Source organism: Electrophorus electricus, chromosome 3 (genome assembly GCF_013358815.1).
Source record: "Electrophorus electricus isolate fEleEle1 chromosome 3, fEleEle1.pri, whole genome shotgun sequence".
NCBI classification, from domain to species: domain Eukaryota; kingdom Metazoa; phylum Chordata; class Actinopteri; order Gymnotiformes; family Gymnotidae; genus Electrophorus; species Electrophorus electricus.
This window is the reverse complement of record NC_049537.1, coordinates 14,246,025-14,263,097: the sequence shown is the minus strand read 5'-3', so window position 1 is coordinate 14,263,097 and position 17,073 is coordinate 14,246,025. Positions and strand designations below refer to the sequence as shown.

The following is a 17,073-nucleotide window of genomic DNA, read 5'->3' as shown; positions in this document are numbered from 1 at the left end:
TCTGGAAAAGAGTATCTGCCAAAAGCTTCAAAAGTAGCCATTAGTAGAAACCAAACTCTGGTATCAAATGTTCTTTTACCATTTATAAACAGTACATTAACTGTTTACGGATGTACACATGCAGTATATTCAGTTGAATCAAGAGTAAATGCTTTAAAATAATATACCTCACAGCATGCTCTTAAATATATAGTGTGTTTATGGTCTTCTTTACGTAGGTGACTGTTTCCCTCCTTTGTTTTTATTTCCAATTATTATTGTGTTAGTAGTAGGGTAAATCTAGCCATTAAATGAAATACAGCTGATCTGGACATTACTGGACTTGTTATGAAAAATACTATAAACTTTTATCTAGATTTGTGCATGTGTTTCTTGTGGCCTCATGTCAGATGATGGGTATTGCTGCATATGTTGCACCACTGAAATTAGAGTCAACCCTCTCAGGATGGCTAGATGAGTACAGTTCAAACGATTTTCTCCCATCCTTTGTCACACATTCAATAATCATGGAAATGCAATAATGGGGGGCCACTGTCATTGAATGTTCACAATTCTCTATTCTCTGCTCTACTGTGAAATGGTAGCAGAACTTCAAAGACTTCAAGACAACTACAGTCAAGATTAGATGAAGGGTAGAAAAACAAGAGTCTGGCCCATTTGACCTAAGATTTGCAGGCTGCATGTAGAATTGCATTACCAATTCTGTTTCTTTTTACTCTGATGTTAAGTATTAAAGTCTCAGAGCACCTCTGAACTGAACTGTATCTAAAATACACATCACAGCAGCACTCTTGTAAAATTCAAAGAACATATCTAAGCATCTCTGCTCATGTTGTGCATTGTGACGTCACCTGCCATCAGGAACATGACACTGGTTACCATGGAGATGGACAGTAATGTGGATGTTTTTTCTTTTTTTTTTAAATGGCAGTCCAACAACACTGTACTCTGGCAGGGGCGAGGAACTGCTTTATTACAGAACCTGTGCTAGTCCCATCATTCACAGCTGTCTTCTACATTATACTTTAGAACTTTCAGAAAGTGGAATTGATAAGCACCATGTCTCTGCAGGTTGTGCAGAGCAAAGCAGGTTGTGCAGAGCAAAGCAGTGAAAGCAATGCAAACTGAAAATAAAGCATTTATCAGATGAGTGATGGCCATTTAAGCTGGCCACATCAAAAGCAGGTTGACTATAAGGAATAAACAATAAAACTCGAGGCCCTTCACTTCAGCCAACAGTGTGCAGGTGATTTTCCCTTATTCTCATCTAGCACCTGAGGACAGCGGGAGATTGGAAACATATGTCAGGGTTCACGATCTTGCCTTAAAGCGAGAGACATTAGAGATTAGAGCAGTGGGACAAAGAAAGGTGAAGAAAAAGCATCTCATGCACCCAACTTCCACCTTCTAGTCTTATTAGCGAAGGCACTTTTTTTTCCAAAAGTGACAAAGGACTTAAATGTGATCCCATTTAGATCTCTTTTAGATGAGCTGTCCCATTAAATATGTCTACTTGGTTGATTCTGCTACTTTCAATATCCTCTATTTGAGTTTTAGAAAATTTCACTTTATTGTTCTGATATATTTCTAAACAGAAATATATTACTACCATTATTATTACTGTTGTTAATCCCTACAGAATAAAATCACAGGTATGAAAATTGAAGGTGACATAAAAAGTTGCACAAAAGGTCTGTCACTGATGAAGAACATGCAGCCATAAAGGAAGAAGGAGAGGAACAGGCCTCCAATTTAAATGTTTAATGACAGTAATAAAAATGAAACTGAACATAAAAGTGCACTACAACAAAAACTACTACAACAAAAGGAGCCAACATAACACACAATGACTGACAATTGATACAGCAAATGGAATAGGCTTAAATAAGGCATAACATATTTACATAACACCCTCCAAGTGGTGTGACGAACGAGGGAACACACACCACCTGAGGGAGGCGTGGCACAAGGGAAAACAGACACATGTAACACAAGAATAACAAAAAGAAAAGCCAAGTGCAGACCCACCACCGAGTGACGTAGGCAGCGGGGGGGGGGGGCTTCATCAAAAGGGAATGACCAACTGAAAATAGTAACAAGTTAGTAAACACATTTTAATCATTTACTGAAATAAAACAAGGTTGTTATTTACAGTTTGTTAGGTGTTGTCAGGGGTGCTAATTCATCTGACATAAAATCAATTATTATAAGCAAATGGCCCTATTGCAGCTAGATATTGATCTAGTGCACCATAATCATGAGTCTGATGTTCGTCATCTAGTGCACCTTAATCATGGGTCTGACGTTCATCATCTTGTGTTACTGTGTGTTGTTCAAGGTTCAGTGAGAAACTGGTGGCACAACCCCACCTGTGTTGCGAAATGAATTTTGCAACAGTCCCTCATTTGTTTTCTCATGACTTAAAGGGTACTGTTCGTAGAGGTGATGAGGACACACTGCAACATTCGTAATGGTGGACTTGTATAAACCTGCTCAGTGACTCGGGAAGTTATGGAACCACCAAGTAGGTCAGATAAATGTTGCAAACAATGTCTTATTGCCATTTTTTCACCAACATTGCAATTTCTATTTAAGTTGTGATGAGTTAAGTCAAAGGAGTAATATTGGTTGACATAATATTAAACCTTTCCTAAGTATATTTATAAACTTGTTGCTCCAATTTATGTTGAAAAATAATCAAAGGCAGAGATGGAGGTGCTAAATCAAATTTACACTGTGAAATCTATTAATCGTTCAGCCCTACCATTATGCAATAAGCATTACATCATTATGTTTTCCAGTTTAGTTTTGTTCATGGGATAAATTATGATAGTGACAGCATTGACCAGCCCTTGACCAGACCATGTCACATGTCTTGATTGCTTGACTTGTTGCAATATCAGATGTGAGTCAGAATAGGGGCACATGGAAACATCATCATCATCATCTTTATCATCATAATCATCAGGACATTTTTACATATGTATTCTGAGGGATTCAGCGTGGAAGCAGGGCCTTTGACAGGTGGTTGTATTTGTGGTACTAGACTATCCGCCTCCAGCTGTGTTCACAGGATATCGGGTAATTGCCATCAGACAAATCACGATGTTCAGCTTTAATTGAAATAATTCTGGGACAAGGGTCACATATTCGCAGCACTGTTCACTGTTTTTCCTGTATAGTTAAAAATACCTTGTCCATCATTTGTTGGCACACACTATGTAGCCTTTACTGTCAATACTTACCGAGTAGACAGTGAGCCTTTTAAATGTAGTGCTCAGTCAACACATCTTTGGTGAAAGATTTTTACTGAAAATAATTATTTATTTGCAGACCAAATGGACTACCAGCATGGAGAATTTTCTATGATTACTCTATTTTCATAGAGAAGCAAACAAAAAGGACACTTTTTGATTTACATTATATTAATGAGCACATGATTGTTGTAAACATAAATGAATAAATAGCATTGCTCTTCTCTGTGTATAGCAGATATTTTGGTTCTGTTTGCCCAATCTGCCCAAAGAGATATTCTCACCATTTATCGTCATCAACCATTAATGTCTCTCACTTCAACAGGTCAGCTCAGGCAAAGAGGAGCTCTATGGAAACACACAGTGAACGGAATGCATTTCACTGGAATGGCAGACCAGGTTCACAAAACATCTAGTCCTTCTAGAACAATGTCACATGCGCTCATGCAACTCAATGCAGTGTAAACATTCATCATCTCAGAATATACTGACATAGGAATTACTTAGTTGTTCATTCACAGTAGGGCACCAAAAGCCCCTTCATTAGCCTATAGTCACCTGATGACAATATTGTAGTCTCTCCTGTTTTCATGCAGTAAGCTCATAAGGCAATGCCAAAATTGCACAAGCAAAAAAAAATTAATTAATAATAATAATAATAAATTAATGCATGCATAACATTTGCTTCAAATGCATCCACTTAGCTATTTCTACAGAAATAGAAACTATCTGAAAGAACAGTGGGATAGTGGAAGGTTCTGTAACCAAATCCAGTTTTCTTTATCACCCAGTATCTGAGCACCACCCATCTCTCTGGGGCAGAACTGACTAAAGTTCAGAGCGCACAGCACATTCACAAGCCTGGACAGAGAAACTCATCACATCTCTACAGGTCTATTCTCTTCACGCTGCTTCAGAGTTACATGAACTGAAAGGTTGGCACCGATGCAGCTGGAAGCCAATTAATTAATAAAGTGAGTTAATAAAGTGATGTACTTTTGTCCTTAGCCTGTTTTGGTTTGTTTTAGCAGTGCTAGGCATCCTTGTGATGAGGACTCTGACGCTCATGAGTTTTCAATTGGTTGTTCATTACCATCCTAGTCTGGCACCAATTTCATTTCAATTTTGTTCTTGGACAAACCAGTCAGGAGCCTTCGATGAGCGGCGGAAGCAGCAGTGAGACATGATAATTCTAGTTGATGGCCATGCTTAATCATACAAGTAGTTTGGCTAAAGGATATAAAAATAAAAGTGAAATTTCACAACCTGGAGGACAGAGTCAGAGGCTATTTTATTCAAAGGCAATTTTTAAAACTCGTTTATAATTGTATTAGTGGTCAAACAGACCAAGTTAGTCTACTCTTTCTTCAACTTTTTCTGCCTTCCCTATTTAGTCTTTTGGTTAGGTTTTTCTCTCACCTGTTTTCACTAGTGTATCCTCCCATTTTTATAAGACTTAAATACTATGCATAATACTACCGCTGTGTTCTCCATATACTTATATTCTCTCTGAAACATGCATAGACCATGACCATGGGAGTCCAGGGAGGGATGCTCTTCTTAAACACTGTTCAAAAGGATGAATGAATACATGAAATGAATGCATATATATATATATATATATATATATATATATATATATATATATATATATATATATATATATATAAATATATAAATATATATAAATATATATATATATATATATATATATATATATATATATATATATATATATATATATATAAAAAAAAATATATATATATATATATATATATATATATATATATATATATATATATATATATATATATATATATGAGAGTATGAAAATAAATACAAAACATCACTGACCAATTTGACTCACTGACCAATTTCATATGTATGTGAACATACCCTACATTTCATAGGTACTGATCACACAAAGCAAACCTGCAGAATAGCAAGGTTTGTTTTAAAGTAAATAAATAGTATAAAATTGCTATTTTAATTTATTTTGAAATTGCTGAAACCTGATGTTGACTTTTTTTAAAAATCCAATTGAACTATTGCTTTAAAAGGTAATGCTGGCTATGATAGAAAAGCATCAGAACACAAAGTGCATCACAGCTTGCAGATCAGTCATGTGGATGTTACTATGACGCATACCGCCTACCTAAACATTTATGGCTACGGTGTTCCTTAATGGCAATGGCCTTTCAGCAAGATAATTCACCCTACCACCAGTAATCAGACACAGTAGTGCTGTAGGAACAGCAGAAGAGGGCCGTAGTGATAGAGGTGTGTGTGCATGTATATATATGGGTATGTAACAGTGTGTTTTGTATATAATAGAACCAAGTTTTCTAACATATATGTCTACTTCTATTGAATTTTATTCAAAAATAAATCCACACAGATCAAGTTATAAAAAACCTCTAAAATTAGCTTCAGTGCATGAAGTACTGATCAAGAATTAATCAACACTTGTACCCACAGAGGTCAGACAGAACTAATCAACACTACATTGGTGACTCCGGTGCCCTTATACATAGACCTTAAGTGAAATGATCATTGGTGACTGTGCACATTCAAGGGGCACAAACACATGCCAGTGTCTCTGAGTCTCTGATGAAACAGATAGACATTCGTTATGCTTGCAGCAGTGCCCTTATCCTGGCATGTCGGACATCGTACTACTACCCATGGATACAACATTTTGGAAATTGTTTTTACACATGATTTACACAAATGTGAGACTGCCAGGATTACTGCCGCATTAGTTTTACAGGCCACTATGCACTATTTTTGGTCATTCATCATCAAAGAATGCACCAAAATGTGTTAAATATAAAACTACAAGTAATTATATCAGAAGGTGAACTCTCCTTGTTCTTCGCTTCTGAAGTAATTCAGAATCCTAGTGACCTCTAGTGGTGGTACAAGACATAGTCTCACAATAACCACATATCTTCTCCCAGACTATAGGATCTCTTGTAGCACTTCCTTACACGAAGTCTCAAACACTGATGCCGAATCGAGAGAAAACACCAAGTCAGAGACAGGATGACCCCGAACATTCGCCCACCACCACACCTCCTTCCTCTCTCTCAGAAGTTGAAGGTTCCATAATACAAAGTGGAAAAAAGGTAGTCCCAACAAACAAACTGCCAGTATGAGCATTGCTGCCACTAGAGGTCAATAATGCTATAGATATAGGGGTGTCCACTGATATTGGTGCAGCCAGCATGCCAGTAGATAAGCATAAATGCCATGTAGAGGGATGCTACTAGCAGTGTAGAGATAGTGGCACAGATGGATAAGCACAGAAGACAGGAGGAGGTCCATGATGGTCTGGATGCTGTTGACCAGGTGGCAGTTGATAGTGAAAATCGTTAGGGCATGCTGGGAGTTGTTCATGGCCCAGTAAAGGAAAGAAACACAAAAGCTACCTAGTGAAAGGGAGAACTGAATTATTTATTCAAGTAGATGTTCTTAAGCAATGGATTTGGTTTGTGAAAAACATGCTGTACAGTTTAGTTCTATAGTCTGCGCAAAACTATAATTAAATTATTCAACAAATACCATTTACTTGTGCAAACTAATAGATCTGGTTGTAATCCAAAATGCAGTCTCATGTCAGTGTTACATACCCATGGTGTAATGTCTTGCTCTTTCTTGACAGAACAGCCCGGCATGTATGAAAGCCCAGGTCAAATTTATAAGGGACGTGAGATGGTACAGACCCATTACTATGTGTGAGATATGGCTAAGAAAGATGAGAAACTTGGGCGTGTTAAAGACAGAGGCTGCATACACACACTAGCTGATTATGTTGACCAGCATACAGCTCCGGTAGACCAGCCAAACAGATGGAATGATATTCCACTGAAAACAGGGAAACTCTGTTTAAAGACGTTAACAAATGCAAATAAGTGCTATTAGACCATTTGAAATTACTCGCACGTGGCTGAAGCAACACCTCAGGTCTACAGTACAGGAGGTGCAGTTTCTGAAGCTTCAATCCTTCAGCCCAGCTCTATGCACAACCAGCTCCCATGTCAAGAACTAAAAAACAAAATATATGCCTGGGACATGGGAATAAAAGCCTTATTTATATGGCAGAGCAAGCTCAATGAGTTGCTGCAGAATCCTGATGTTTCTCCTTTAGAGGAACATGTAAAGGCTTGAAAATAACTCATTCTGGGATGACAGAGCTCCCATAATTTAAATGTTTAACAAACAACCATCAGGAACTGTCCTCTCTGTTTAACAGCACAGCAATTTCTTGTTCACAGCAGCAAGCAACTGACAAGTACCTCAGCTCTGACAATCCAGTTTGTGAAAATGCAAATCTCATTCTTATAATTAAACACTGCTGTTAAAAACACTGCAGTGCACCCAGCAGTATCAATGACCTACTTTGTTTCAGTTATATTTAGAACTTTTACATTATTGTGCTCTGCTAAAACTTCTATACATATACATTCACAAGTCACACCTGTAGGAATGTTTATCTGGAGGTGAAATTCTCACTGCTTGGCCACCAGTCCATGGTATGGATTGTTAAATTCTTTCAGTAGATAAAAAGGAACAGGAATATTAGTTATCTCCCACTACTCACTCTTTTCAAAATATATTCTTCAGTTGCAGCCAAAACAATAGAGCAAATTGTTGCTCTGAGGCAATAACTATGTTGTTCAAAATGCATCAAATAAGTCAGCTATGTTCTAATAATTTAGCTTTTAAAACACTGAATATTGAGCATTTGTAAAATACGCAAATTGGTTTGACATCTCATTTATTCTTTTATGTACAAAATGGGTATTGTACAAACTTTACATTTCTCTGACCATGTGCTGGGGTGGCAAAAAAAAAAAAAAACCCAAACAAAACCCCATAAACCCACCCCCCAATTTTACATCTTGCAAAGACATTCTGTACATATATACATACACGCACACACACACACACACACACACACACACACACACACACACATATATATATAACCTCTTATCTGACAAAAGATCCATACTTCAGTTATGAAGACAAGGCAGTGAATACAATGCCACATTTTGCCTGCACAATGACAGTATTATTCAATTTCCGTGAAGCGGGCAAACATGGCTTTGCGCACTGCATCCTTGTAGGTGTCTGATGCTGATAGTGTGTAATTACTGCCTTTAGTACCCAGACCCGCACCCTTCGTTCTCAACTGAGCCTGCAAAGAGATTAAAAAAAATAAAAACAAAACACCCCGTTCTGATTTAGCCAGCACCATCTTGCAAGAACTAGATTCCTAAAGTGTTCATGGTAAACATGGCAATCCTAAACCTGTGGAATAAGAGACAGAACAGAGCCTCACTTCAATAGGTGCCGTGATGCCTTGCTGATTTCTCCCAAGGCCTTTGCCTTCCTTCCAGCCCATAGCCTGAAGCATCTTATTACCAATGTTGTCACTATTCAGTCCATCCTTAGTGGGCTGCTCATAATTACTGCCAAGCAGAGAGATCATAAAAATGACGAGGAGCTTTTTAACACTTGGTGAAAATATCATACAGTATTTAGCAGTGCAGTTGTAACTTACACTACAGGTGTAGGCTGAGTGAACTTCCTCTTCTTGGGTGCAGGGGGCTCAGGGATGCCATACTTCTCCCTCCTCTCAGCTGCCCTGTCCCTGTATTTCATCTGCCAATGACAAGAGTTCAAACAATGGCAAGGCATCAAATAAAAAAGCCTTCATTAAAGCAGACACTACAGTTTCATACATGCCTAGCAACATTCCAAACCTCAGTCTCTTTCCTCTCCAGCTCCTCCAGCTCCGCCTCACTCAGCTTGGACCGTCGGTGAACCTCCAGGTTTTGCTGAGGGAAGACAAAGGCAGCAAACATCCGTGCCATGAGCCAGGTGCTCTAGGCTGAGCAGCTCTGTGCAAAAGCAGAGGTAAGTGTACGGGTACCTTGTGTAGGTCCGAGAGCTGCTGGTGGCGGATGAGGGCATCTTTGTTGGGGAACTGTCTCCTGCACAGCAGACAGGCCATCTTCTTCCAGTCTGTCAGCTTGTCGTCCTTCTCCTCGCTCTCAGGGGTCTCCTCGGGCTCGCTGTCACCGCTGTAGGCGGCCACCAGAGCCACCTGCAGGACAGGGCAGGATTAACACACCAGGGAAGTGAATCTGGGTTATACACGTTTCTTGAGCAGCCGCAGATGCTGAACGAGCAAGCCACGGCTAACCTTTGAAGACGAGCTTTCCTCTTCCGTAGTCTTCACTGCCTCTGAGACAAGCCTCTCCAAACCAGTAGTCTGCTAAACAGATTACAGGCGATTCATATAGGTTTACATCAACCAGTGCACAGTAACTGTTTTAAAATCGGAGTATAAGAAAAATATATAGTATTATTTGCCATTTCAGTCAAAAAAAGTGCCTCATAATACAGAGACAACTAACTTCAATCCAGCTGTCTAAGTGAGCTGAGCGCGAGGCACCTTTTTCTCAAAAAGAGTAAAGCCGGCGTCAGCAGCTGCGGCCTCTTTCCTCTCCTCCTGGCTGATGGGCTGGAAGCTGCTCTTGAAGTTCTCTTTCTGTTTGTTCAGACTCTTTGCCCAGCGCTCCATATCCTTTGCGATCTAATGAACCAAGATATCGACATGTAAAAGATTACACCCCACATCGATTCAGTACATTTACACTCCTCAAATGTGACCCATAACTAGACATGTACTATAAGGAATGAAGGGAATGAGACCTGCTGGGCAGTTTTGCTCTTGGGCTTCTCCTTCTTCTCCTTGCCCTCTTTAGCAGGGGCAGAGGCAGAGGCAGCAGCCGTTGGCGCGTTGCCACCGGAGTCGGCTGCGGGCACGTACGCCTGTTTCTCGCTGTCCCAGTACAGGTACTGTTGCGTGTACGAGTTATAGTAGTACTGCAAGACACACACCCACACAGGTACCACAACAAACCCACATTGATTGGGATCACTGGCAGTGCAGATGCTCCTGACCTGATCGTTATTTATCGTATTAATGAATTGCCTTCTAAAATCAGTTAAGCGCTGTTCCTGGAATGAGAATCTGATTACAGGAGAGTGTATGCATCAGGTGACCTACGTGTGTGTTGGGGTCATAATAGAGGCCTGTTTGAGGGTCGTAGTAATAGCCAGACGACTCATCAAACTGGTAGGTGGATGTATCTGGGACAGCTAGGAAGAAAAGGAGAGTGAAGAAAAACGCTGAGCATCGTGTAACTTTACAGGGCACAGGGCAGCATCGTTGCTTGCGGCATATTGAGCCCTCACCGGTTTTGGTGACTGGAGCAGGAGCTGTAGGTGGGGTTGTGGTGGTTACAGGATGGGCTGTGGTAGCAGGCGCCGTGATGACTGCGGGAGTGGCCGGAGCTGAGATGGTGGCTGCCACTGCGATTGCTGGAGTCGGCATCGGCTGCAAAGCCTTAAAAAAAGGTCACAAATTTACTCCACGGTGAAAGAACGGTGGCCCACGACCGATGGAGAGCGGCGTGGCGGCTGGAACCTCACCTGCGTGACAGGCTGGCTGATGATGTGGGGCTGATAAACCTGAGCACCCTGAGAGATAACCACTGGACCAGCAGTGGGGAGCACCTTCATACCAGGAGCGGCTACACACAGACAAATGGTGGTTTCCTTTTTTGTTTTTTACTCCCTTGCCTGGCCTTACAGACTGTAGCAAATGATGATATTTGCAGTTTATTCTTAATCTGATTAAATTAACCATTTCAGGGCTAGAGTTATTCTGTAACCAAAACACACGTCTCAGTCCAAAATTGCCACACATACTCATCATTTCTAATTGAGACCGAGTTAAATATATAAATCTCCCACCTCCGAGGATGCCATTGGCCTGGGATGGGTCTGTTGCTCCAGCTGGCTGTTGTGGGAAGTGGGTCTGATACTCCTACAACAGAAGAAACAACTAGGTGAAGACTTCGCATGACCAATAAAACAGCCAGTACTGATTCCTGCCATCATGCAACAATTAGGAAAGCCCTCCTAACCTGAGAATAAGGCACATAGCCTTCTTGTAGGTAGCCGTACTCTGAAGCCGGTTCAGCACTCTGCTGTGGCTGTTGAGATGCACACAGGGTTCAGAGGTATAGCAGGGACACGAGGGAGAGATGCAAAGACAGAAATCGGCTCAGGATATTGACCTGGCTGGAGGACCACTGAGCAGCAGCGATAGCAGTGCTGGCTACAGAGAAAGCGCTGATGCGGTTTCCGTCCGGCAAGAGCAAGTCCCTGAGAATGGGAAGAGAGGTTATCCCCCCCACCACAGAAACCTGCAGCTCACAAGCCAGGGTATAATGCACAGTGGGAACTATGACAACCAGCTGCAGCGGGGAGCACGTACTTCCGGGCACTCTTGGCATAATCCACTCCAATGGTCTTCCCGTCCAGCTTGAGCGGGGGCTGCAGGCCCTGGAGGATGGTCAGGAGCTGGGATGCCTCCTGTGGAGTCAAACAGAGCCATGAGTAGGCATGGTTTAGTCAAACAAACTTAACTGTGGGGACAATGAGCAGTTTAATGGCAGATAAAACCTGAAGCACATTAGTTAAAATTGTTTATTAATTTGCCTAATCTAAAGCTAGTACACTGGTTTGCACACAAACAACACCACCCTCTCGACTTGTTTATTTTACTTTTTCCTCTGCTGAATAACATCATAAACATTGCAACCCTGGACATACCAAATTGGTCACTAGTCATCAGCCACGTGTTTGTGTGTTTTGCTGTCACTGCAGTCAAACTCCCTGTGTGACCATCTGGTGTAAATGAGGTTGACTGGAGGTAATCGGTGGGAATTTATGAACCCTGGTTTGATGTACCAGAGGAGAAGAGAGCTGGACAAAGGCAAAGCCTCTGTTCTGGCCTGTCTGCTTGTCTTTGATCAGGCGGATGTTGCTGGCTGACAGGTTGGCATATGGTGCCAAGGCTGCCATGATGCCCTCCACAGTAGAGAGTGGGGCAATGTTCCTCAGGATGATTGCTGTAAGACACATACAGTCATGATGCAGTCACATTTGTGCATTTATTCCTGGCTCATCTTTATCCTAAAATGGGAATGAACCCTTACTGTCTCCATAGTAATCCCCGCTGGCCTGGGTCTCTGTGGTTCCAGTAGTACCAGTGATTTCTGTGTCTATGGTGAAATGCACAGAAAGGCTCCATTAGCCTTCTGAAGCAGAACACTGCAAAGGCTCCGCAGAGAAAGCACGGGCTTTAAGGTTTAGCATAACGCCTCTTCACCTGTCACAGCTAAACAAATGGATCTGCTACTAGCTGGAGGCATGTTGTCCAATTGTACATTTGGATCTCCACACAGTTTTCCCACCCTGCTCCGGGTGCACAGAGGAGTCTGAGAGGGACGTTCAGATGCAGCGTGCAGGCAGTGGCTTCCCAGGTAAGGAGCTACTCACCTGCTTTGGCTGCGCCACACCTGAAGCACTTCAGCCTCCTTCGGAAATTGTACAGGCCGCACTGCAAGCAACCGGTCACAGTTTTTTAATGTATACCTCTGCTACAGTGCATCGGGTGATAAGCACAGTACAGAGGCCTGCTGAATAGCATACTTACAATGGAGGACGATCACCAGTTCTGAATATTAAAAGCACGAGGTAACAGTGCCAAATGCAACCTTCCTTCTAAATTGAATTGTTTGTGACCATTTGTGTTGGACATAGTCGGGTTTGGGTTACTTCTTGCCTTCATTCAAGGGACAAGCATTCACTTTATATACACCCTATGACGGCTACAACTTAAGCCATTTTAGCATGCCTACAGTCTCCAAGACATCAAGAAAAGCAATGGAAAAAGAGAGAAACAAGAAAGGAGGAAAAAAATGGGGATACTTTACAACTTACTGAGTTGCAAAGCCAATCTTCAAATTTGTGCCGGGTGTTGCTGTAGTGCATGGCAACACTCTTGCCCTGAATGGTCAGCAGCTTCTGCAAGAGGAACACAGGCACAGGGGTTATTTCGGTTCCAGATCACTTAACTTAAGCCCATGAACAACCACTCTAGCCACGACGGATTAGGGGAGGCTCGCCCAGGAAGACTCAACGTGTACGAATACGTCAGTGAGGTGGGTGGGTGGGTGTGCTCATGCTGTTTGGGACCCGAGCATCCGGATGGGGCCGGAGCAGAGTGTAAAAGGTAGAGAGCTTCAGGGCCTCGGGACGAGGTACAGACTCCACACAAGATCTCTCGGCTTAAGGGAACTTAAGACTTCCATCTCAGTCAATATTGAAAGCGATAAAACATTTCCTTTAGAACCCAAGCCATGAAATGTTAGGCTATCACAGAATGTTTTCTACCACAGCCTTTTATCCCTTAAAAATACTGCCCTAGCACCAATTTATAGACATCTACCATTGTGTTATTTTAGGTCCTAACACACTCAAAACTACTCAGATTAGTATTGTTCCAAATCTGTGTAAAGTTCTGAAAGCACTCTCTCTTCAGACTCTGATCTCTTCTTCAGAACTATACTGACTGAATGTTACTTTACTCATTTGATTTCACACATATTCCCACAACATTTTATATTTACAAGGAAGAAAAAAAAAAGTTTTTTGGTTCTTGTACGGTTTTACGATTTTTATGGCAATACCCGTCATTCACCATTTATTTGTTAAATTTGTTTTATCGGTCTTTTTATAAAAAAAAAAAAAAAAGTCTTAAAATGCCCCTCTTCAAGTCACACCATGCCTTCGAAAAAGGGAGGGGAAGGGTCCAATTATGTCCATTTTGTTTGCTGGGGTGGCAATTTCTGGTTCTTTTTCTATTCAAATTGCATCATTCCCCAGGGTAAAAGCTAAACTTGGTGATTAGGAAGCAACCTGATTGGTCTCCATCCATCGGGTAGCATCTTGCAAGTGATAAAACTCCACGAAGGCGAAACCTCGGCTTATACCTAGAGAGGCATTCAGATATACAGACGGGAGGCGTGTTAGTCTTAATAGTTCAGTGGTATAACATTCAAACTCTGTCACAAACTGCTTCGTGACCCCCCTAGCCAGAGAAGCCAAATGGTCAGGAGGGTGCCAGAAAAATCTTTTGCCATAGCAACAGAACCCTGAAACCACAGCTTACTCTTAAAATCGAACCTGGAATGAGGGCATTGATAGTTTCAAATAGCTGGACAAACAGTTTATCATCCTATATATTGTACGCAAATCTAAATATTCTCTGAATATTAACTTAGTGTTCAGCTTTTTGCTAACAGAAAAATTTCTTCCAATGCATTTTGGTCCTTATCAGATAGTAAAGCTCAACCAACATGCTGAATATTTCTGTCAAGTAACCTCACCTGCCTAAGCTTGTTAAATTTGAGGTTACCGCAGGAACTCAAAACTTACCTCAGTGCTTCCTCGTGAAAATTTAGCTTGAACCATCTAAATTTGACTGAAACAGCTATGAGAATAGTCAGATAAATTTGTTGCTATGGCAAAAGGCGTTAAAGCAGAAGCAGGTTGGCCCAGTGGTCACAGGTTTGGGAGAGAACAGATCCATGGTACACCGGTCTCACCTGTTCTCTTCTTCATCAGGCGCACGTCCATTGGCTGCGGCCCCTCCAGCTGCTCTATCGCGGCTCGAATCTGAGGAAGCAACACAAAGGAAGAGAAAGAAAGAAGGAAAAAAGAGAATGTTCAAATCTCAAACAAATTAAAATTCAGATAATGAATTAAAGACCCAAATTATCAGGGACAGTGCAGATTCTGTTACTTACATCAGCCTCTGTGGTATTGACAGGCAGACCACGAAGCATGATGGTCTTGCTCTCCTTCTCATCAGCTGGGTCACACCTGTATTCATGCTCGGAGTATTCACCATCTGAGTGATGCCCATCATCAGACCCGTCACTGCTCCGACGCTTTCTACCTCGCTGTTGGGGGGGGGGGGGTGTTATTCTTTGCAAATGATTCAACATTAACACTTTCATCTAGTAAAAACAGAAGCAAATGGAATGAAATCAAACCATCACATTTTTAAAGAGCTGTAATGTTTCTCATTTCATAACACGTCCAGGAAAAGATGGGGAGGGAACAAAACTTCACTTTTTTTTAATATGCAAACATTTTATTGTACATCATAGTAATCCATTATATACTAGCCTACTTTTCCCCCTAATTATTACTGAACACATTAGTAAGCCCAAACCTCAGGACTGTCTCGACCCCAATATCGATCGCTGCGATCCCCTCTGTCCCCATCATATCGCTCACTACGCCGGTCGTCACTCCAGCGGTGAGAGTCATAGCCACGGTCATCACGATCTCGCCGGTCTCTCCGATCATCATCACGAGACTGCTCTGAACCATACCTGCCACTGCGTTCTGTACGGCTAACCCTGATCAAAATGAACAAACACGATCAACACACCACAAACTGTCTTTACAAATGCTGTGGACATGCACACAAAGAACTCACCGTTTATCTGCACCCATTTCCGTATCACCTAGAAAGGCAGAAAAAGGAGATTTTATATATATAGCAAAGAGGGATATTGATACTTTATAAAATAACCCAGCTGGTTAACTAACTAGTAAAATATTGCAGAAATAACAGGCAGAATGTCCTTCTCCTAATAGAAGATTTAGTGTCGTGTCTAAAGGGCATGTTAGCTAGCTAGCTACATACATTACTATCCAGAACTTTGCCTATATTAAAATGTTCTGCGTACATTTCCAAGACCAGGTTTATACCTCGCATATAAGCTATACCAGCAGCATTTCAATAGTTAACCATTTCTTGGAAAACCTACAGCTGTAACATGGTGTAGTTCATATGCATAACCTCTACATTGTCGACTCTTCAGCCATTTAACTAAACCGAAAGACTTCGTTGAAAGGTTATGTGGGGGGAAAACATTAGCTAGCCAGCGAACGGCTGTATAGAATCTAAGCCTGCGCTATTAATAACCAGACGTGGGCAAATTTCGAGCTCCGATTCGTTCGTCGCCCAAAAATCGTGAATGGGGGTTGGGGAACAGCGGAGACTTCGGTTAGAGTAACTTGGCTGGCTAGCTAGGCTAGCTGCTGCTTGAGAAAGCGAACGTTTGTTTTACACTGAACTGGCAGACTATGATGGGTAGCTATAATCCTAACTGCGTCCATTCCCCGAAATTCGCCCTTGTGTAAAGAAATCAAGCGGTAGAAATGGTGCCAACTTAACTCTGACGCCAGTCTTGCTCTATTATGATTACATTGCAGCAAATATTGTTAGCGTAATGTAGTTAGCCAGTTGGGTAACATCAAACTTAATGTCTTTGACGTTTTAGCATAACTATGAACGTTTTTTTTATTAAACTAAACAAACCAACTGTACTAAGAGTTATTTAAAAGTTGCAGTATTATATCAGGAACAAATTTGCTGGTCGACCAGCTAGCTAGCTAGCGTGATTTTGACACCAAAATGGAGTCCCATAGCTAGCGTTAGCTAGCTACAAGGAGCTTGTTGTTTGAAGGACCGAAAAACATAACCGATCGACTTTAAATGAAGAAAAATATCTGCGGCGCAACATTCACTTACCAACTAGAGTGCAAAGTAAGGTCGAATGTACCTCTAAAGGTATAAGCTAGCTAAGTAAACTGCTTCTCCGTGAAATCTTAAATTTTGCGTCTTCTTTATACAGCATTGGGCACGAAAATGGTCTACTGCAGCCTTCTCTTTCCCAGAGTGCTTTGGAAATTAATTCCTGTCAGAATATTTGACGCATTGTGGGTATTGAAGTACACAAGAAAAGGTGGACAAAAAAGTAGCTATTGTATTGGAAGTGGTCTTAATATATCACATCGTTTATGATGGAAC

General features: G+C 41.4%; 1 protein-coding gene across 2 annotated transcripts; it reads right to left on the bottom strand.

Annotated features, from left to right (window-relative positions):
- Nucleotides 1-8,017: 8,017 nt before the first annotated feature.
- On the bottom strand, nt 8,018-16,958 carry rbm5 (RNA binding motif protein 5). Of its 2 annotated transcripts, none has more exons than XM_027000617.2 (25): nt 16,795-16,958; nt 15,694-15,721; nt 15,424-15,613; nt 14,993-15,148; nt 14,792-14,861; nt 14,103-14,176; nt 13,125-13,208; nt 12,681-12,741; nt 12,338-12,403; nt 12,090-12,250; nt 11,614-11,711; nt 11,414-11,501; nt 11,261-11,329; nt 11,088-11,160; nt 10,764-10,864; nt 10,527-10,677; nt 10,339-10,430; nt 9,981-10,154; nt 9,721-9,861; nt 9,469-9,540; nt 9,196-9,369; nt 9,026-9,100; nt 8,824-8,924; nt 8,602-8,731; nt 8,018-8,457 (listed from the first exon to the last, which is right to left on the bottom strand). In XM_027000617.2, the coding sequence occupies exons 2-25, from the start codon at nt 15,708-15,710 to the stop codon at nt 8,332-8,334; spliced, it is 2,544 nt and encodes an 847-aa protein (XP_026856418.2). In that variant the 5' UTR covers nt 15,711-15,721; nt 16,795-16,958; the 3' UTR covers nt 8,018-8,331. The 2 variants fall into 2 exon arrangements, with proteins under 2 accessions (XP_026856418.2, XP_026856419.2); XM_027000618.2 differs by having other exon boundaries at nt 9,469-9,537.
- Nucleotides 16,959-17,073: the final 115 nt, after the last annotated feature.

Excerpts from the sequence above, each read along its gene's own strand:
- rbm5 (XM_027000617.2), bottom strand. Across the intron at positions 14,177-14,791 it reads CCTGATGAAGAAGAGAACAG|GTATAAGCCGAGGTTTCGCC; the intron begins GTGAGACCGGTG and ends ATGCCTCTCTAG. Across the intron at positions 9,541-9,720 it reads TTACTCTTTTTGAGAAAAAG|CAGACTACTGGTTTGGAGAG; the intron begins GTGCCTCGCGCT and ends TAATCTGTTTAG.